This window comes from Podarcis gaigeae (genome assembly GCF_964106915.1).
Source record: "Podarcis gaigeae genome assembly, chromosome: 5".
In the NCBI taxonomy this organism is placed as follows: domain Eukaryota; kingdom Metazoa; phylum Chordata; class Lepidosauria; order Squamata; family Lacertidae; genus Podarcis; species Podarcis gaigeae.
In genome coordinates, this window is record NC_139681.1 from 95,095,014 (window position 1) to 95,117,274 (window position 22,261).

General features: G+C 43.4%; 2 protein-coding genes across 4 annotated transcripts in view; both read right to left on the bottom strand.

Moving 5' to 3' along the window:
• LOC310844965 (cytochrome P450 2J2-like) overlaps positions 1 to 464 on the bottom strand; it is a 29,885-nt gene extending 29,421 nt beyond the window's left edge. The window contains exon 1 of the mRNA XM_083739792.1: positions 177 to 464. The gene's annotated coding sequence lies outside the window, so the exon portion shown is untranslated. The remainder of the gene's footprint in view (positions 1 to 176) is intronic.
• An 11,260-nt stretch (positions 465 to 11,724) lies between these two features.
• Positions 11,725 to 22,261, bottom strand: part of LOC310844917 (cytochrome P450 2J2-like) — a 52,656-nt gene continuing 42,119 nt past the window's right edge. For all 3 annotated transcript variants that reach the window (XM_083739667.1, XM_083739666.1, XM_083739668.1), the window contains 4 exons: positions 18,042 to 18,183; positions 13,778 to 13,965; positions 13,199 to 13,340; positions 11,725 to 12,038 (listed from right to left, as the gene is read on the bottom strand). In XM_083739667.1, coding sequence (XP_083595793.1) covers positions 11,851 to 12,038; positions 13,199 to 13,340; positions 13,778 to 13,965; positions 18,042 to 18,183 — 660 coding nt within the window. In that variant the 3' untranslated portion in view covers positions 11,725 to 11,850. The remainder of the gene's footprint in view (positions 12,039 to 13,198; positions 13,341 to 13,777; positions 13,966 to 18,041; positions 18,184 to 22,261) is intronic.

A 22,261-nucleotide genomic window follows, 5' to 3' on the forward strand; every position in this document is an offset into this window, starting at 1 on the left:
TATTCTTTGTATTATCCCTATTATTTGTATATCTTACTGTTTGTTACAAAGGAGGCTTATGACATTTACCATTTACCATTTGATGCTATTGTTTAAGCTGAAATATCACAATTGTTGAGGGAAATAGATAAAGCAATTGCTGAAATCAGACTGAATTATAACTAAGATGTAAGTACCTTAATGAGAGTATCTTCATGAATCTTCAATCCAAATTTTCACAAGGCTACAATGAGAGGAACCTTAGGAGGGCCTGGAGGGTCATGCCTGTTTGACCAGAGCAGTTTCTTGAAGTTCAGAATCAGAAGAACCACCAGCAGAGCAATCAAAAGTGCCCATATCTCCATCCTTCTCTTGCTGTCTCTTTCTCCTTAATTCTTTCTAGGTTGCCTGGTCAGGTTCAACTCTCTTTCTCTAAGGGCTTTTTGCTTTCCTCAGAGATATCAGCAGTACTCTCTGCTTATATATGCTCAGTTATTAAAAACAAATAAGCAACAAGGGGTGTGATACCATGTGCTAATAGCCTTGGAATGTGATTGCAAGTCATGTAATACAATTGAACACTATAATCAGTCTTATATGGGTCACGCAAATGAGAGGGTGTTTGATGAATTGTAATTAGAATCCAAGCTATCTTAAGACCGATTTTGTGACACAAATATTTGAGAAAGAATTTTGTACCACATATTCATAAAATAAAAAATGAATAGGGGGCCGCCAGGGGCACATTGGAAGATGGCCGACAATACCATCTCTCCAGCTCACATGGGACAATTAAGAGGCTGATATGGGAGTATGCTGCCTCCCTTGTTTACCCCAGGGAATGGGGAAACACTGCCTTGCCTGCTGTTGCCATAAATCATCCCTGAGTTCATAAGAAGGGGGTGAAGGCACTAGGCACATAGCCTCCGCATGGATTATCTTTCCCGGACACTGTCTCTGATTGCGCGAACTGGTTGCAGGAGTTCAATATAAACAATTAGCAGAAGCAAATGCACATATTTCAAGTGAAGAATGGGAGTTAAGACTGCTAATTGAAGTGACCTCTGTGAAGTAGAGCGACGGGTTGGATTTAACAGGAATATATCAAGAAGAAAACATCAAAGGGTCGGTATGTCAGAACGGGACTGGATGGGGGGGACTTTTCTTTTGCTCTTTTATGTGATTACCTAATAACCCCTCCCCAAGAAAGAACTGTTGCATAATTGACATTAGCGGGATGAGTAAAAACTGTGTGAAAATGAATTAATATTCAAAGGCTTGGCTCATGGAGACCAGAAGAGTGGCAGCTTTTGGAGTGACGCAGCAATAAAAAGAGAGTCACCATGTTGACAGGTTATGTCGAAAGACTGATGGCTGAGGAGGAAGTTAAGGATTTGTTATTATACTGGATTCCTGGCAGAACCTCCTCAGAAGTTTGAGAAAGGGAGTGACAGACCTGCAAAGATTAACAACGGTAAGAGTGTTTTTTTATGGAGGTGATGAGAAGAGGCAGCCGTCTGGGTATGACTCTTGGATGAATGGAAAAACTCACACAGGATTATAAAATATTTGTTTCAACTCGCTGGCGGAGACTATCAGAGGTCACAAAGAGAAAGGAAAAATATATGAAAACAACAAAAAGAGATGTGGAAAACAAGAAGAAAGGATTGTATAGAATTGTGAACATCATTTGGACAGAATTGTGGACATTAAAGCAGTAGCAACAAGATGATTGGATCCCTTTTGGAACTTGAAATATGGGTACCCCCAACAAAAATTTAAAATTTGGCTTCGTAATTCGGAATTAATGTGATGTGATTTGATTGGTCTTTAATAAAAAATATTTTCAAAAAAATAAAAAATGAATATGAGAAAAGCCCCGCTGGATCACACCAAAATCCTCTCTTGTGCAAAAAGAGGGATTACCTCTTTTCTCCCTTGAAGAGTGCGTAGAGCTGGAGGAGGAATTTGAAAGAGTGATAGTCTTTCCTGCTTCCTCTTTATGATCTATATGTACTGGATCCAACTTTTACCCAGACTCTTAGGAAAAGCCAAGTGTGCATGTGTACATTCTCTCTCTCTCTCCCTCCCTCCCCCCTCTCTCAGGGGGCTCATCTGGGAGAGTGAGGACTCACGCAAATGTATGGTGCCTGCTTGTAAGTGAAAGAGTAACACCCCTGAATAATTTAACCCCTTATAAAAATTCATGATTTACACCAAGATTCTGAATATTCTTTATTTGTCAAGGCTTCTGTCTCAAAATAGAAGAAAATGTTTGCTGATATTGAAGGAATGGGTTTCTGTGCAGTCAGTTTGAAACGGGACCTAAAATCCACTTATTTCCTTTTCCAAGGGAGCATTTCTAATATGCTTTAACTTGAGCTCTTGAGCCAAAACCCAGCTGTATAAACTAGTGCTCAAAGCTCTCTCCCTTATCAGTTCATGAAGGCTGGTAATGACGGATGGCCCTGACCACTCCAAAGTGGAACAGGGATGACACTCTGGGCCTTATCTTACATCCTGATCACAAAGACCACAAAGACGCACAGACCTAGTCTGGGAACAGTGCCAGAGTGTGTTCTTGAAGTTGGTGACCTCTTGCTCCAAGATTAGAGTATAAGAACAGGAATACCCTTTTATGGTCAGAAGTACAAGAAGGAATACTCTTTTATGGTCAGATGTACTCTTTTATGGTTAAGAGTGCTGGAGGAGGAACATCTGTGATGTCAACCTGTGTGTACAAGCTGACGTGCTTGGATTCCTGGGGAAGGGGGAGAGGGTGCCTGGAGGATATATATACTGCATGAAATCTCTCATTTCTTTGGACTTGCTGTGGACTGACCACGCAAGTGCCTTCTGCTATCTGGAGAGCAAAATAAAAGAACTCTTTCTCTGAACCAACCCTCGGTGTCATTTGACTTCCTTCCTCCTGTCTGGGAGCAACGCAGAGCCCACCAATCGGTAAAGTCTAATAAGGCTACAATATTAAAATAGTTTAGGGAAACAATAGGTAAGAAGTGTAGGTGCCAACTTCTTTTGGACCCCCTAATAAAATATTTTGGGGGACCTTCCCCACCCATGTTCAGTATACACCTTTAGGCGCCAGGCAAAAATGTTCCTTTTCAACCTGGCCTTTGCCTGACTTGATCTACATCTTATACCCTTTTGAAAAATGCTGGATCTTTTTTTTGGGGGGGGGGGTTATTGGGTTGTTGGTTTTGTTTTCATTTAATGTATTTGATATTTTATGTGAACTGCCCTGAGACCTTTGGGTATAGGGCCCAGCGCCCAGTGATCATACATAGTATAAGAACAGCATCAGATAAGACCATAAAAAAGGAATGAAACTCCACTGAATTGCCCTTCTCTGCTCCTCCCTCTTCATCCCTCTTCTGGTCCTTGGAGACACCGGGAGAGGGGAGCTTGTCGCAGCAGGAGGGAGGACACCCTGGCTCCTTCACTAGCCTGACTCATCTCTGCCTCTTGGCCTCTCCTATCTCCTACTTCCGTCTCTGCTTCTGCTTCTGGACTTCTTTCTGCCACACACTGTCCCTGTCTGATCATCAATTCCCGGGCTCTCAGTCTTCATCCCTTGGAAATTCCCCAGATTGTACCTCCCACCATTCCTTGGTGTTCAGCCAGTGCATGCCATCATGCCTCAAAACCCTCAATGATCCCTGGCATATGGACTTGTGGCCATAACATATGTGCTTGACTCATGGTTCATTAGGTTCCAATGAGAAACAGAGATTGTAGTAATGACGACTATGGTTACTACTTCATTGTGGGGCAGGAAATCCGCGTTTGAAAGATATTTTGATTATTATTATTGCACCTCCTCCATTTTGGCCTTGCATATTATAGATCAGATGCTACTGTGATTTGCCATGTTGATTTGGTAGTGTGGGCCAGCTACAGGCCTTCTTGAATGGCACAGGTCTTCCTAATCCTTGTAAATCTGGTTCTTGGGATGGGTTGTGGGTGGAAAGTGCTTCTGACTCCACGTTAGAGTTCCATCAGTGGAGAAGGACAAGGACAGTGCTTCTTAGAAACCGACTTAGAGCAGAAATATTAGTACTGTAATCACTCTCTGAAAGCAATGTATGATCCGAATTGCCTACATGCTGTGCTTACCCCAGTGGGTGTCTACATTTGGTTCTAGGTCATGGCATTCCCCCGGGTCCCAGTGAATTGTAGAGTTGGAAGGGACCCTGAGGGCCATCTAGTCCAACTCCCTCCGATGCTGGAATCTCAGCTAAAGACATCCATGACACATGGCCATCCAACTTCTGCTTAAATACCTCCAAGGAGGAGAGTCCACAATCTCCCAAGGGAGACCATTCCACCGTCAAAAAGCTCTTACTGTCAGTAAGTTTTTCATATGTTTATTTCTGAATCTTCTTTTTTGTAACATGAAGCCATTGATTTGAGTCCTACCCTCCAGAGCAGGGCTGGATCAATACATATCACAGAAGCGATTCAGCTAAACACATTGTATTTTAAAAATTATTGTTCAATTTTACAATTAACATTTACTTTTTTAAAATAATAATAATTTTTTATTCAATTTTTTAAACACATACAAAAAAGACAAGCACAACACATAATAAAGACAAACTAAAACAAAAACAAACATGTATAATTTCACAATCTTATTTTCGTATACCTTCTTTCATCCGACTTCCCCATACCTCCCTTTCACTGCATCCTTATTTTACAATTTTTTAGCAACCCGTCAATCCATTTATCCATTTAATTCCCTTTCATTAAGTTTTCCTTAATTTATTAGTTACAGCTGTAATTCTCTACTTCTTACCCCTTGACATCTAACCCTCCTCAATTTTACAACAATTTTTAAGATACATTTTAAATTTCTTCCAGTCTTCTTCCACTGTCTTTTTCCCCTGGTCGCGGATTCTGCCGGTCATCTCTGCCAGTCCCATAAAGTCAATCACCTTTGTCTGCCATTCTTCCAGAGTAGGTAGTTCTTGCATCTTCCAATACTTTGCCAGAAGAATTCTTGCTGCTGTGGTAGCATACATAAAAAAAGTCCTGTCCTTCTTTGGCACCAATTGGCCAACCATGCCCAGGAGAAAAGCCTCAGGTTTCTTAGGAAAGGTCCACTTAAGGACTTTCTTAATTTCATTATAGATCATTTCCCAAAAGGCTTTGATCCTCGGGCAGGTCCACCAAAGGTGATAAAAGGTACCTTCCGTCTCATTACATTTCCAACATTTGTTATTGGGCAAATGATAGATTTTTGCAAGTTTGACTGGGGTCATGTACCACCTGTAGATCATTTTCATTATGTTTTCTTTTAAGGCATTACATGCCGTAAATTTAACACCAGTGGTCCATAACTGTTCCCAGTCGGCAAACATAATGTCATGACCAATGTCTTGTGTCCATTTAATCATAGCTGATTTCACCGTTTCATCCTGTGTATTCCATTTTAACAGCAGATTATACATTCTTGACAGATTCTTAGTATTGGGTTCTAACAGTTCTGTTTCTAACTTTGACCTCTCCTTCTGAAATCCTATTTTCCTGTCTTGTTTGAATGTCTCGTTTATCTGATGGTAATGTAACCAATCTCTAACTTTGGACTTTAATTTCTCATAACTCTGAAGTTTAACCCTTTCGCCTTCATATTCTAGGATTTCACAATATCTTGGCCATTTAGATTCCATATTAAGTTTTTTAACCCCCTTAGCTTCCATTGGTGACAACCACCTGGGAGTTTTACTTTCCAACAGATCCTTATATCTAATCCAGACATTGTGTAATGCTTTTCTGACAATATGTTTTTTGAAACCCTTATATACCTTTACCTTGTCATACCATAGATATGCATGCCAACCAAAGCTATTGTCATACCCTTCCAAATCCAAAATGTCTGTATTTTCAAGAAGTAGCCAGTCTTTCAACCAGCAAAAAGCTGCCGATTCATAATAGAGTCTTAAGTCCGGCGGGGCAAACCCCCCTCTGTCTTTTGCGTCAGTTAGAATCTTAAATTTTATTCTGGGCTTTTTGCCCTGCCAGACAAATTTTGATATATCTTTCTGCCACTTCTTGAAACAGTCCATCTTGTCCAATATTTGTAAGGTTTGAAATAAAAACAACATTCTAGGCAATACATTCATCTTGATAGTAGCAATTCGGCCTAACAAGGAGAGTTTCAACCTTGACCATATTTCTAGATCTTTCTTTACTTCTGACCAGCATTTTTCATAATTGTCTTTAAATAAATTCACATTCTTAGATGTTAAGTTTACCCCCAGGTATTTCACTTTTTTCATTATTTCCAAACCTGTTTCACTCTGAAATCTCTCTCTTTCCTCTGTAGTTTTTTTCTAACACTTTCGTTTTCTGTTTATTAAGTTTGAATCCTGCTACTTGACCAAAAGTCTCGATTAGCTCTAATACTCTTTTAGTACTAGTGTCTGGCTGTTGCAAAGTCAATACTAGGTCATCTGCAAATGCTCTTAGTTTGTAGTGTCTAACTCCGACCTGAACTCCTTTAACCAACTGGTCCCCTCTAATCATGTTTAACAAAACCTCCAGGACCGATATAAAAAGCAAAGGGGATATTGGGCACCCCTGTCGTGTGCCTTTTTCAATAGGAATTTCTTCCGTTACCACATTGTTTACAATTAACTTTGCTTTTTGTTTAGAATATATTGCACCTATACCGTTTTCGAAACCTTGGCCTACCCCCATCCCTTGGAGATTCTTCTTCATAAAACTCCAACAAATATTGTCAAAGGCTTTCTCCGCATCCACAAAAATCAAAACCGCCTTTCTGTTAATGTCAACTTCTAATAACTCCAAAATGTCTATAATGTTCCTCACATTATCTGACATATGTCTCCCTGGGAGAAAGCCAGTTTGGTCTTTATGAATCTCCCCTATCAACACTCTCTTCAGTCTTTTTGCCAAAATGTCTGCAAAAATTTTGTAATCCACATTAAGTAAAGATATTGGGCGGTAGTTTTTAACCTGGTTCTTTTCAGTCTCTGTTTTCGGTATAAGTGAGATGAAAGCTTCTTTCCACGATTCAGGTGCCTTTTCCCCCTCCATAATTTCATTACAAACTTCCTTCAATGGTTGCATCAACCATTCCTTCAACGCTTTGTAATATCTAGCGGTCAAACCATCTGGTCCTGGTGATTTTCCCAATTGCATGTTCTGAATGGCACCCTCTATTTCTTGATCTGTTATTTTTTCATTCAAAATCATTTTACTTTGTTCTGAAATTTTTGGTAGACCATATTTTCTAATAAATTCTTCTATTTCTTGCTCGTTGACTGGCCCTTGTACATACAATTTCCTAAAAAAAACTTTGAAAGCAATTACTTATCTCGTTAGGTTTGTGGATAATCTTTCCGTCCATTTCTAGACTTGTCACGGTGTTCAATTTCTGTCTCTTTTTCAATTGCCATGACAGAAGTTTCCCACATTTATCCGCTGATTCAAATGTCTTTTGTCTCATCTGCTTTATTTTCCATTCTATTTCTTGATTCATCAATTCCATATATTGCATCTGGTGATACTTTATTTCTCTCAGAATCTCATGAGACTTTGGTTTGGACCTCAATTTCTTTTCTCCTTCTTTCATTTTTTCTAAGATTTTTTCTTTCCTCTCATTTTGTTTTTTCCTCTTTATAGAGTTCTGTTGAATTAGGAAACCTCGCATCACGGCTTTGCTTGTGTCCCAAATTGTTCTTTTCTCCACATCTGTTCTCAAGTTTATCTCGAAATAATCTTTCAATGCCTTTTGGGCCTTCTTGTAAATCTCTTCATCTTTAAGTAGGGTGTCATTCATTCTCCATCTAAAGGATCCAGTTGTTGTTAGTTTCATCTCCATCTTTACAGCATTATGGTCGGAGCAGGTTTTTGGGCAGATTTCTACTTTTTTTACTCTTGGCGCCAGGCTACTATTAACCCATATTTGGTCAATTCTTGTCCATGTCATTTTTGCTTCAGAGAAAAAGGTTCCCTCTCTCTCAAGAGGGTTCCTTGTTCTCCAGATGTCAATCAGATCCATAGTTTCAGTCATTTCGAAGAAAGTCTTTGGTAGTCTCCCTTCCTTAGATATCACTTGTCTCTGTGCTTTGTCCATGTTTGTGGAGACAACTCCGTTCATATCTCCCATCATTACAATTTTATAGTCCAGGAAGTCCATTAAAGTCTCGTGCAACTTCTTAAAGAATTCGGCCTTCCCTTCATTTGGTGCATAAATTCCAACTATCAATTTTTTTTCTCCTTGAACTTGTATTTCAATTGCCAGATATCTCCCTTGTTCATTTTTAAATATCATTTTTGGGACCAATTTTTCTTTCGCATAAATCACTATGCCTCTTTTCTTCACTTTATCTGATGAAATGAATTCTGTCCAAGTTTCTTATTTATTAATAATTTCCTGTGTATTCTGGCAATGTGGGTTTCTTGCAAACATATTAGGTCTAATTGTTCTCTCTTCAAAATATGAAAAACTTGCCGTCTTTTTCGGGGAAGGTTCAAACCGTTACAATTCCAGCTAAGAAGTTGCAGAGACATTTTGTTACTTAATATCTGTTCCTCCAACTGCTCCCAGTTTTTGTTCTTCCTCTGATGGTGGTAAAAGCCCGAATGACAGGTTAGCAATGTCAGTTGGTTCTTTCTCTTCTACCGTCCCTTTCTGTAGATCTTCCAGGTATCTCCCCAGAAACTGTTCTTTATCTTGAATTGTTCTTATTTTTATCTTCCTTCCTTTGAAATTAAAAGATAGTCCTTGTGGGAATTCCCACCTGAAAGGAATGATATTTTTCTTCAGCAGGTCGACCAAGTCTTTAAATAAGGTTCTCACCTCCAAAATATATTTAGGGATATCTTTAAAAATCTGTACTTGACAATTCTGGATCACCAGCGCCTTTTGATAGTGCAGGTTCAATATTTTATCTCTTTCTTCCTTGGATCTCAGTGTAATCAGGCAGTCCCTTGGTTTCTTCCCCTGTCTCCTGCCAAGCCGAAAGGCCGTTGTTATTTCAAGCTCATCTTTTTCCTCCCATTCTTCATGCCAAAATTCTGCAAAGTTGTTTCTAAGGAATTCCGCAAGGTCATCCCCCTCGCTCTCAGGTACCAGTCTTAATTTCAGGTTTTTCTCCTTTCTCTGTAGTTCCAGTAAGGACAGGGCTGCATCATGTTCATTTACTTTTTTTCTAATCGGTTCAAACTTTTCCCTTGTCTCTTCTGCATTATTTTTTGCACTTTCCGCGATCTTTCGTGTCTCAGAACTTTCTTGAATTAGTCTATTTATAGAGTCTGTGTTAGATGATACGCTTGCAGTGTTCAAATCCAATCTTGCTGTCAGTTCTGTCAATTTTTTGGAATTCTCTGTGGATTGCTTTGTTAGTGCCTCCAAAGATTGATTGATTTTTAACAATGCCTGTGTCATAGGATCCATAGATGCTGTTATTGTCTTTTCCTGTGCAGCTGGTGTTGTTCCTGATGTTGAGCCCCTTCTCTTCTGCTGTGCTTGCTTTGTTTTGAGTCTGGTTACTATCTCATCTGAACCACTCATGTCCTCAAGGTCGTTCTCACAGGAAAAAGTTGCAAGTGGAAAATCCCACTGTTTCTTTCTCAATGTAACAGTTTCTCTTTAGGCCCTCTAGAGGGAGCATTCAATTGTATCCAAATGAAAAAGGTAACAAAGGAAGCAGGGAGAACATAGAGCAATGAATAAAAAGTTCAAGAGTTCACTCTGTAAATCCACAATTGTTTCAATATAACCAAAAAGTCCGCAGCTTTCTTCCCTTAAAGTCCAGTAACTTTGTTTCAGACAGAGACCCCACTTTGTATCCAGTTTAATCTGACAGTTCACGTTTCACGGTGCCTTGCTCTGGCAGCCCGACTCAGGGGGGGTTTGACAGTGAAAGATCTTTTTTCCCAATTATTTTCACGCAGGTTAACAATGTCCAATTATCCTCCCCCCTTCTCCTGCCTGTTGGGGGGAAATCTAGATCCGATGTCAGGTTTGACAAATTGCAAAAGGTTTTTCCTTTCAAATGCAGCTTACTCTTTTCGTTGCTTTGTTAGTCATGCAGTTCGGGGAGGCAGACTTCCTTATTTTATGCCTTTCCCGTTTTCAGTCAAATTTCCAAATTTAGTGTCCCATTCAGTCCCTCAATCTTACTCACGGGTGTTGCAGTCAATTCTCAGTTTCAGGAAGGAATCGGCGCTCTCCATTCATGGCAACGCGGCTTCACTCCACGGGCTGGGTAGCGACTCTCAGCACCGCGCTCACTCCCGATGCCGCTCCGGAGCCTTTAAAAAGGCTCCTTCACAGTACCGGGGGGCGGAAAAGGTGCCCACCGAGTCTCCTTGCTCACAGGCTTCTGCGCCTGTGATTTTAGGGGTCCCCCGCTCGCCGTAGCGGGTCAGACCCGAACACGCGGAGCAGTCCTGCCTCGGAGCTCGAGGCAAGGGCAGCCATTAAACGCTGGCACCGACCGGAAGTTCCTACAATTAACATTTACATTCAAATAATAGTTGTAATCATAAACATATAGAATTCTCTGAATCCTTGGACTTCCCCCCACCTCTCCATGGGTTCCATTGTTAATCATTTTCAACTGCATCATATAATATTAAATATATTAAATATATAATATTAAATCCATTTCTTTTATCCATTTTGAATATATCATTTAATTGGTGATGCTGTAAACAATCAGTTACTAAATGTCTTATATCCTCATTTTTTTTTCATTTTATTATTGATATCCTTCCCCAGTTAAATGCATTGTAAACTTCATACAGGGAAGTTCCTTTGGAGAAAAATGGGACTCCATTCCGCCATCTGGTGTCTTAGTGTTATAATGCATATAAGGAGCTTTATCTTTACAAATGTAGCCGAGTCCCATGAGAAAACTATTACCTCCCTTGATCTGGACACTATATTTCTGTTGATGCAGCCTTGAACAGCATTAGCATTTTTGCTGTTGCATCACACTGCTGACTCACGTGAAGCTTGTTGTCCACCAAGACCCCAAGTGAAGGTGTAATAACAGAACCCATAGAGGGGAAGGTGGAAAGTTCAGAGATTTGGAGGAATCTTAATTGTGGATGTGTGTTGTGGTATTACTATAATTTTATATTGGTAAACCAAATAAAAATTATTTGAAAAAGAAAAAGAAAAAAGGATAGTGAAAGTCAGGGGAACGTCTGTTTTAAGCTTCTCCCTCTTTCATTTCTTAGCTGTGATAAAGCCTTCAAATATTCCATAGTGCCTCCACACAATGTATTTCACTCCTGATACCATGTCAACATGAAGTTCTGGATTCAATGTACTGATTTAGAAGAGATATTTTATTAACAAGCATACATGTACAGGAACTTAACCTTCTTCAACTGGACAAACAGACAGTCCTGCTCTTAGTAGTCTGCTCATCTTAAAGATACAATAACATAGCATGGAGTGTGGGTTGAAAGGGGGCTACAGAAGCAGGAGAGAGAAGGAGGTGTGGGAATGTGTGTGTAAGGGAGATCTGAGGAAAGCAGAGGGGAGGGGGAAAGGGTGTGAGAGTAAGAATGGGGATGCAAAGAAAAGTTGTCAAAAAGGAGGGAGTAAGGAGGCATTGGGAGAGGGATGAAGATGAAAACAGGGGCATGAAAGGGCCTGAAGAAAAGGAGGAGATGGGCTGAAGGGGAAAATGGATGCAAAGCAGAGCTGCAGAAGATAAGAGAGAATTGGCTTCAGAAAAGAGACCTCAGTAGTTGCATGGGATGAGATGGGAAGGGGAAATGCTAGGGGGTTCATGTCTCAGGAGTGGCCAAGGGGTCACCGAGTGGAGGAAGCAGGGGTGCAGCCCCATATATTTTCCTATTTTCTTATGTGTTGCAACGGGGAACAGCACAGAGTTTATAAGAATGGGGATGTGCTGTAGTCCCTATTGTAGCCTCTTTACTGAGTTCTTTGACTCCTTCTGGCAGCTGAAAACTGAATGCCCTCAGCAGGCTGGTGAGGAAGATGAAGATTTCGATCTTTGCCAGCTGCATTCCCAAACATATGCGAGACCCTGAGGATGGGACAAGTGAAAGACAGCAAGTGAGCAAGAATTTACTTTCCCGTGTTCATTGCTTTGTAGTTATAAACATTCTCCTTAATACTTTGGAAAACTAGACATAGATAGGATAGCAAAATCATCAAAGCTCCTGTCAATTTCCCAGCCTGGTCAGTGCTAACCTTTCTTTCCTCTTGTTATACTTATGTTTTGTTCTTTAATTTGAAGTTCCCTATCTCATGTCAAGGAAGATAGACTGAGGAAGGGGATGGATTGAAAATGAAGGGCTAGAAACTGAGGGAAGAGGGTCTAGGTCCCAAGTGGGAGCTAGGAGGGCTGACTTTTCTGTGTGTAGAATAAGGGTGAATATTTAATTTAGACAGAGGTAATTTGCTTTTCTTCTTTTCTTCCTTTCCTCATCTTTTTTCTATTTTCCTTTTTAGATTGTCATGATGTATATTGTGTCTTATGTATAAAACTTTCACTAAAACTTGACTTAAAAATATAAAAGGAAAACTTTTGTCAACTGTCCAAATCTGCAATGAAGAAAGGGGTTAAGAGCATAAAGTAATCTTCCTGTCAGACGTATCTCACATTGGTAGGAACTAGATTTCTGAATGCTGTATGGAAAAGCACATGAATCTGACCTTTGGAGAATTTGTAAGTTACCAGTGATGATGTCTGCTGAATTTCTGCAGGAATAATATTCTTTTGATGTCAGAGTAGGAGAGGTAAGGAAGTGGCATGGTTTCATCAGTTCTGAGTGTGCTTTCAAACCAGGCTAAATAGTACCCCATGAAAAGATAGCCTTAGCCTTGCTGCCTGAAAAGAAGTTGGATGGCTTGCAGTGTGATGTGAGATGGGGAACAGCAGTGTCCTGGTGCTGGCAGTGCTGCCTCTCTCAGGGACAGGGCAGGGGTGGCAAATGTAGGGAGGTCCAGATGGAGGCCACATAAGTGTATGTGCATGTGTGGATCCCAAGCCACCAACCCAGAGATCCCCTTAACTTGCCAGTGCCCTGCCCCATTCTGCTGAGCAGCGCTGCCACTCCAGCCAGAAAGACGCTGCTTCTGCTCCGGCCCACTCCCTCCTGTGCTGCTGCTGATGTCATTTCCTGGAAGCAGACCAGTAAGCACATCTACAGATCGCAACGTAGCTTGGTCTTCTGCATTTACCTGCACCAAATGGCAGATATTCTTCTCGTGCCACATATTGTCCATCCTTGTCCAAGAAATGATTTGGGTTGAACTCTGCAGGTGTCTCCCATCGTGTGGGATCAAGAAGAACAGAGCGCAGATCGGGAACAATAATAGTCCCCTGCAAATAAGAAACAAGTGATTTGGAATGCATTCAGATCAAAACATTTCTGGATTGTCCCACACTATTCCAAGACTAATCATTGCGGAGATATGTGTGATTTTATATATATATATGGGGGGGTTGTATTCTTCACCTTAAAATACTTTCTGTACAGGCAGGAACACAAGAGGACTACCCCCACCTCTTTTAAAATGAAAGCTCACAACCAGGCTAAGACCTCTGGCCACTACATGCTTCTCCCCCACCACAATTGCCCCATGGAATGGCACTTGCCAATGGTGAAACATGTCTGCAGATGGAGCTCCTGCTCTTGCCCTTCAAATTTTTGACTAGACAGGAAGTTCCCGTATGCCTGGCAGCATCTCTCAATATGCAACCTTCTGCTGCTCTTTGCTCTTGGGCTACAGAAGTACAGTTGTATCACACTGTTATACCTTGGGAATGAGAAAACCACGCAGCTTCAAATCCTTTGTACATTGCCTAGGTAACCCAAAAAAAAGGACATATTTAAAGCGCTGCATTTCATGAATCACAGCATTTGTGTAGGGCAGTTTCTTCTTGTCTTGATAGCAGATTGAGTGAGCAGAACCTATGACATCTTCTATTTCCTTGTGCATTTTATCTGAAGAGAATGATGGAAACAGAATATTTATTGTGAATACTGCATTTTATTTCACATGGACATTTAATTCCCTTAACCATATTCCATAAATCTCTGTGAATGAGTCCCAGTTTCTTGCATTTTTAGCTCACCTGGTCCTCCAAAGAGCTCAAGTCTGTGTCGATGGTCCTTCCCCACTCTAGTTCCCAGGTGTGAAATTTTTGAAAGTGAAGCTTATCTCAGATGTTTCTTTTGGCTGGATTTGCTGAAGGGCTGGGATCAAAGGCTGTCTGTAGTTTGTTTGTGTGTGTGTGTATTCTCCATCCCTGGCTCTCAATATTTCCTACTTACCATATTTTTCGCTCTATAGGACGCACTTTCCCCGCTCCAAAAATGAAGGGGAAATGCGTTTGCGTCCTATGGGGCGAATGCAGGTTTCAGGAAGCTATCCGCAAGCCTTCGGAGCCTGGCGGGAGTTATATATGCTTTTCCAGCTGCATTATATATATACTTTTCCACCTGCATTGGCTCCCAGTGGAGTACAGGGTCAGATTTAAGGTGCTGGTTTTGACTTTTAAAGCCCTTCACTGCCTACAGTTCTTGAACCTACGGGACCGCCTCTCCAGGTATGCCCCATGGGTGCATATATAGCAACACCCTGGAGGTCCCGGGCCCTAAGGAAGTTAGATGAGCCTCACCCAGAGCCAGGGGCTTCTCAACACTTCTCAACACTGGCTCCGGCCTGGTGGAACGCTCTGTCTCATGAGACCAGGGCCCTGCAGGATCTGATTTCTTTCTGCAGGGCCTGTAAGACAGAGTTGTTCCACCTGGCCTTTGGCTCAGAATCAGTTTGATTCCCTCCCCCTCTTTCTTTTTCCTTTCAACTCCTATGAAGGAGGATTTTGCGCCCTAATTTTTTTAATGTTGTATCTTAATCTTTCAAATTGTATTTTAATCAACTTGTTTTTATTATTGGTTGTTAGCCGCCCTGAGCCTGGTCTTGGCTGGAGAGGGCGGGGTGTGTGTATATTTGTTGTTTAGTCGTTTAGTCGTGTCCGACTCTTCGTGACCCCATGGACCAGAGCACGCCAGGCACTTCTGTCTTCCACTGCCTCCCGCAGTTTGGTCAGACTCATGTTTGTAGCTTTGAAGACACTATCCAACCATCTCATCCTCTGTCGCCCCCTTCTCCTTGTGCCCTCCATCTTTCCCAACATCAGGGTCTTTTCCAGGGAGTCTTCTCTTCTCATGAGGTGGCCAAAGTATTGGAGCCTCAGCTTCACGATCTGTCCTTCCAGTGAGCACTCAGGGCTGATTTCCTTAAGAATGGATCGGTTTGTTCTTCTTGCAGTACATGGGACTCTCAAGAGTCTCCTCCAGCACCATAATTCAAAAGCATCAATTCTTCGGCGATCAGCCTTCTTTATGGTCCAGCTCTCACTTCCATACATCACTACTGGGAAAACCATAGCTTTTACTATACGGACCTTTGTTGGCAAGGTGATGTCTCTACTTTTTAAGATGCTGTCTAGGTTTGTCATTGCTTTCCTCCCAAGAAGCAGGCGTCTCTTAATTTCGTGGCTGCTGTCACCATCTGCAGTAATCATGGAGCCCAAGAAAGTAAAATCTCTCACAGCCTCCATTTCTTCTCCTTCTATTTGCCAGGAGGTGATGGGACCAGTGGCCATGATCTTCGTTTTTTTGATGTTGAGCTTCAGACCATATTTTGCGCTTTCCTCTTTCACCCTCAATAAAAGTTTCTTTAATTCCTCCTCACTTTCTGCCATCAAGGTTGTGTCATCTGCATATCTGAGGTTGTTGATATTTCTTCCGGCAATCTTAATTCCGACTTCGGATTCATCCAGCCCAGCCTTTCGCATGATGAATAAGTTAAATATGCAGGGAGACAATATACAGCCTTGTCGTACTCCTTTCCCAATTTTGAACCAATCAGTTGTTCCATATCCAGTTCTAACTGTAGCTTCTTGTCCCACATAGAGATTTCTCAGGAGACAGATGAGGTGATCAGGCACTCCCATTTCTTTAAGAGCTTGCCATAGTTTCCTGTGGTCGACACAGTCAAAGGCTTTTGCATAGTCAATGAAGCAGAAGTAGATGTCTTTCTGGAACTCTCTAGCTTTCTCCATAATCCAGCGCATGTTTGCAATTTGGTCTCTAGTTCCTCTGCCTCTTCTAAATCCAGCTTGCACTTCTGGGAGTTCTCGGTCCACATACTGCTTGAGCCTTCCTTGTAGAATTTTAAGCATAACCTTGCTAGCGTGTGAAATGAGTGCAATTGTGCGGTAGTTGGAGCATTCTTTGGCACTGCCCTTCTTTGGGATTGGGATGTAGACTGATCTTCTCCAATCCTCTGGCCACTGCTGAGTTTTCCAAACTTGCTGGCATATTGAGTGTAGCACCTTAACAGCATCATCTTTTAAAATTTTAAATAGTTCAACTGGAATACCATCACTTCCACTGGCCTTGTTATTTGCAGTGCTTTCTAAGGCCCATTTGACTTCACTCTCCAGGATGTCTGCCTCCTGTATAATGTTGCGAGCCTCCATCCATAGTTCTTCAGGCACTCTGTCCAGCAAATCTAAATCCTTAAACCTGTTCCTCACTTCCACTGTGTATTCATAAGGGATTTGATTCAGATTGTATCTTACCGGCCCAGTGGTTTTTCCTACTTTCTTCAGTTTAAGCTTGAATTTTGCTATAAGAAGCTGATGATCTGAGCCAGTCAGCTCCAGGTCTTGTTTTTGCTGACTGTATCGAGCTTCTCCATCTTTGGCTGCAGAGAATATAATCAATCTGATTTCGATGCTGCCCATCTGGTGATGTCCACGTGTAGAGTCGTCTCTTGTGTTGTTGGAAAAGTGTGTTTGTGATGACCAGCTTGTTCTCTTGACAGAACTCTATTAGCCTTTGCCCTGCTTCATTTTGCTCTCCAAGGCCAAACTTGCCAGTTGTTCCTTTTATCTCTTGGTTCCCTACTTTAGCATTCCAATCTCCTATAATGAGAAGAACATCCTTCTTTGGTGTCACTTCTATAAGGTGTTGTAAGTCTTCATAGAATTGGTCAATTTCAGTTTCTTCTGCACCAGTAGTTGGTGCATAAACTTGGATTACTGTGATGTTAAAAGGTCTGCCTTGGATTCGTATCGAGATCATTCTATCATTTTTGAGATTGCATCCCAGTACTGCTTTCGCAACTCTTTTGTTGACTATGAGGGCCACTCCATTTCTTTTGCGGGTTTCTTGCCCACAGTAGTAGATATGATGGTCATCCGAACTGAATTCGCCCATTCCCGCCCATTTTAGCTCACTGATGCCCAGGATGTCAATATTTATTCTTGCCATCTCATTTTTGACCACATCCAACTTACCCAGGTTCATGGTTCTTACATTCCAGGTTCCTATGCAATATTTTTCTTTACAGCATTGGACTTTCCTTTCGCTTCCTGGCATATCCGCAACTGAACGTCCTTTCGGCTTTAGCCCAGCTGCTTCATCAGCTCTGGATCTACTTGTACTTGTCCTCCGCTCTTCCCCAGTAGCATGTTGTGTGTATATCATCATGGTGTCCAGTTGCACCAGATGTAATATATCTGGTGCAACTGGACACCATTATGAGTGCCAGAGTGCATGGAAACGGTGTTTACCTTCCCGCAGCAGCAGTACCTATTTATCTAATTGCACTGGCATGCTTTCAAACTGCTAGGTTGGCAGAAGCTGGGACAGAGCAACGGGAGCCCATCCTGTCACACGGATTTGAACTGCCAACCTTGTAATCAGCAAGCACAAGGGGCTCACTGCTTTAGACCACAGCGCCACCCGTGTCCCTCATGTAGTGGAGCATGGAGAGGCAGGAGACCCTTGGGGTCCTTTCCAACCCTACAATTATAGGTTCCATAAAAGGGGGGGGGGAATGATATTTCCAGACATGTAAGTCAAAAACTTTTAGCTTATTTCAATAACATTTGGCTTCCAAAACTTACATCATAAACTCACTTTTAACTCTTTCCAATATGAAACCTTTAAAGAACTATGCTCCGCTCTAGTGATCAAGAGAAGTCCTGGCTCTCCTCTCTCACCTTGGATATCTGGATGACTTGCCAGGAGGAGAAGTGCCCATTTCAGAGAACCTGTGGTTGTCTCTGTCCCTGCTACAAAGAGGTCAAAAATGCACTGAGCCAAGTTTTCTTCATCATAGGTGGACTCTGGGTCATTCTTGCTCTGGTGTTGAAAATGGGGAACGTGACATGTCATTTACATGCGTTACAATTTGTCCTTCAGCACTTACTTTATTCCCCCCCCACACACACACACTTATTACCATACCACCCACACATGCTTCATGAGGGGTGGGGTGTCCTCTTACACCGCCTGAGGTGAAATGAGAAGATGTTGTCACCACCGCTGTACTGTTGCTGCTGCCTGCTTACCTGGGTTGCACAGCAGTGCCCACAAAGTGGTAACAGCAACTGGGGACTAGGTGAGATCTTGAAAGATATTGGTGAAATCTTGCCAGAAGCTGCCCCCTTTGCTTCTCTACTAGCAGCTGGCTAGGCAGCACATTCCCAGAGATGCCTCCTGTTGGCATTCCACTGCCCAAGGCAGCTCTCACAGCCTGCCTCATGGATGGGCCGGCCCTCTGCTTCATAGCTGGTTATGATAAGATACCCACACACACTCTCCTCTGTATATAGCAGTAGCTGCTGGTGCTAGATTTCAGGATCTGTGGGTGGGATAGTAATCCAATACTGACATGAAGAGAGGGATCAAATGGAAACTCTGGCAGCAGATATTCAAAATGTGTGCTACATATTTCACTGCCTAATGGTCACCACCACATAATAGTCAAGCTCCTTTTTTTCAAGCCCTAAAATCAGTTCCAAAGAATTCACCACATAATATTCACGGGCATTCGAAGCGTGCATGAATTTTCCTTGCCCCAATTTGAATTACCTTTTACCTTTACCTGTTCATGCGTATTCCATGAATCCTAATCACACCAAAAAGAGTTAGTAACAAGTAATAAGCAATATAAACATAATTATGTTTGTTAATAAAAACAGTTTCCTCACATAAGGGTCGTGCCTTGGTTTTTCACCAAATAATCGTCGCACCCCCCCTTTTTTTGAAAGGAATAATTGGCATAAAAATGTGACAATTATGGTGAAATGTGGTATTTAACACTCAACATATTTCACCATTCATTTGTCATCATGATAAGCATTGTTCAGAGAGTGAAAGATGAATTTACATTTGTCCTTTCTAGTATGTGAAGACGGATGAGACAGGGATTTGAAGTCATACTCTAGTTTAAGAGCATTTTGTTTAGGATTTTCTGTTTTCTCAGTTCATATCTGAATGTCAGATGAACATCAATCCAAATAAATTTATGTACCGAGGGAATGCTCCATAGGCAAGACCCCTTAACACACTTAGGTTTCCACCTCACATTTTTAACAATGCTTATGGATGGATGTTGTAATGGTTGTTAGGGGTTACTTGTGCGTAACCTTACTTCAGTTCAGTTAGCTTGCTTGCCCCAACCATGCCCAGGGTCGGAGCTCGCCCTCCGTTTCCTGTTAGTCACTTGCAGGATCCGAGAGTGGGCGTCTCTTGAACCTCTTCCAGCATAAAAGCTGTTTGACCCCGAGTCTCCTCCTATGTTCTCTGTGCGGAACGCGTCTGCGCAAGTAAGGGGAAGGCAGGGGCGTCCCAGCGCTCTCTCCACTATCGTCGGGGGAAGGGTCTTGGAGCCCTGTCACCAATTCCTCCATCTCCCTCTCTTCTCTATGGGTGTTACGTTGAAATCCTTCCCCCCTGCTCGTCCCCTCTCCGGCATCGCTGGGTGGCCCTGCCTCCGTCTCTCATTCTGATGGCAGTTCCCTGACATCCACCTCCTCCCCAGGACCCCCTTCACCCCCGGCCTGACCCTGTGACGGGACCTTGTCCCCTTCTTCAGCCGACGATGCCGGGAACCCCCGAAAGGAGCTGGTGTAGTCGTCCGTGGACTCAAACACCTCTTCCCACCTGCTCCAATTTCTCACTGTCGGGACTTCCCCATCTGACTCCTCCTCTCCTGACGATTCTCCTCCTTCCTCCTGGGAAGCCGGAAAACCCACGAAATCCTCCTCCTCCTCGTCAGTGGTGGCAAATTGCTCCTCCCAGAATCTCCTGAGGGGTTTGGGCTTCCTCGGATACCTGTTGTGGAACTCTTCCACCAGATATCCATCATCTATTTCCCCTGCAGGCACCCACGTGTTTTCTGACTCGGGTTCCCCCTCCCAAACCACTAGGTACTCCACCTGCCGCCCTCGCCAGCGCGATTCCAGGATCTCCATTACCTCGTGGTGGCGTTCCCTCTCTTCCATTAGTGGGTGGGTGAGCCCTTCCCCTCCTGCCTCCCGGACCCTCCGCTCCCCTCTGTACGGTGAGAGCAGTGACCTATGAAATACCGGGTGGATCTTCATGCTGTCTGGCAACTTGAGCCGGAACGCCACCGGGTTAACTTGGTGGGTCACCTCAAATGGTCCCAGCCATCTTGGCCTCAGTTTCTTACACCCGCCCTTGAAAAGTAAGCCTTGTGTGGATAACCACACCCGGTCCCCCACCCTAATGGTCTCCCCTTCCCGGCGGCGTTTGTCTGCTTGTCTTTTGTACACTTCCTTGGCCCTATCCAGGTTCATCTTGAGCTGCTGGTGCAGAGCTTCCATTTCTTCCACAAACTGCTCTGCGGTGGGCACGCTCCACCCTTCCTCCCCTCTCCCAGGAAAATCCCTGGGGTGCAACCCATAATTAGCCGTGAACGGGCTCATCCCCGTGGACACATGCTCAACGTTGTTATACACAAACTCCGCTAGTGCTAGCTTCTCTACCCAATCGTTTTGTCTCTCGTTGACGTAGCAGCGTAGATATTGCTGTAAAATGCTATTCGCCCTCTCTGCTTGCCCGTTGGTCTCCGGGTGTCTCACCGTCGAGAATCCCACTTCCACCTGCAATAAGCTCATGAGTTTCCTCCAGAACCTCAAGGTAAATTGTTTCCTCCGGTCGGAGATAACCCTCGTCGGAGTCCCATGCAACCTGAAAATGTGATCCACAAACAACCGGGCAGTTTCCTCTGCCGTTACTGCATGTGAGCACGCTATAAAATGGCACATTTTGGTTAGCAGATCTACTACTACCATGACTGCTGTCTTCCCTCTAGATTTGTGTAAATTGGTCATGAAATTGATCGACACCTCCCCCCATGGTCTCCCCGGTGTGGGTAAGGGCTCCAGTAACCCCGCCGGGGCCGCCTTCTCTCCCTTGGCCCGTTGGCAGTGGTCACACCCCCGTACATACTCTCGTACATCTTCCCTCACCCTTGGCCACCAGAATTGCCTTGTAACCAGTAACATGGATTTGTGTTGCCCAAAGTGCCCCGCTGTTGGGTTGTCATGAAGCTGTCTGAGAACCCTTTCTCGCAGGGTTTCCCCGGGCACATACATTGCTCCCCTGTAATACAGCAGTCCTTCCCTCTCCTCAAAGCCTCCCTGATCTCCCCCCGTTCCCCTGAATTCCCTGATTCTGGTTTGGGCGAATTCGTCCTGGCGAATCAGCTTGGTTAGTTCTCGTTTCCCAACCAACGCTCCCCCGCAAACCCATCGTTCCTCAGGAAACACGTGTCGAGCTTCCGGCGGTCCTTCTCCTTCCGTATACTCGGGCTTCCATGAAAGCGCGTCTGTCCTCACGTTCTCTTCCCCCAGCACGTACTTGATCTCAAAGTTGAACTTGGAGAACTCCTGTGCCCATCGAATCTGTCTCTGGTTGAGCACTCGAGCTGTTCTCCAATATTCCAGGTTCTTATGATCCGTGCAAACCTGAATCTTGTGCTGTGCCCCTATTAGGAGATGTCTCCACTGCCGAAACGCTGCATAAATTGCTAACAGTTCGCGATCATACACCGTGTAGTTATGCTCCGATTTGTTCAGTTTCCGTGAGAAGAAGGCGCACGGCCTCCAGGTGTGTTGGCTCCGTCCCGGCTGTAGCAACACTGCTCCAATAGCTCTGTCTGATGCGTCGGTCTCCAGCCTCATCGGCTTCTGCAGATCCAAGTGCAGGAGCTGTTCCTCTGAGGCGAACGCCTTCTTTAGTTTTTCAAAGGACCTTTGGGCACTTTCCGTCCAGACGAACTTCTTCTTGCTACTGAGACAATCCGTGATGGGTGCGGTCAAGTGGGCGAAGTTCTTGATGAACTTCCGGTAGAAGTTGCTGAACCCGAGGAACCTCTGCACATCCTTCTGGGTCTTAGGGGCCTTCCATT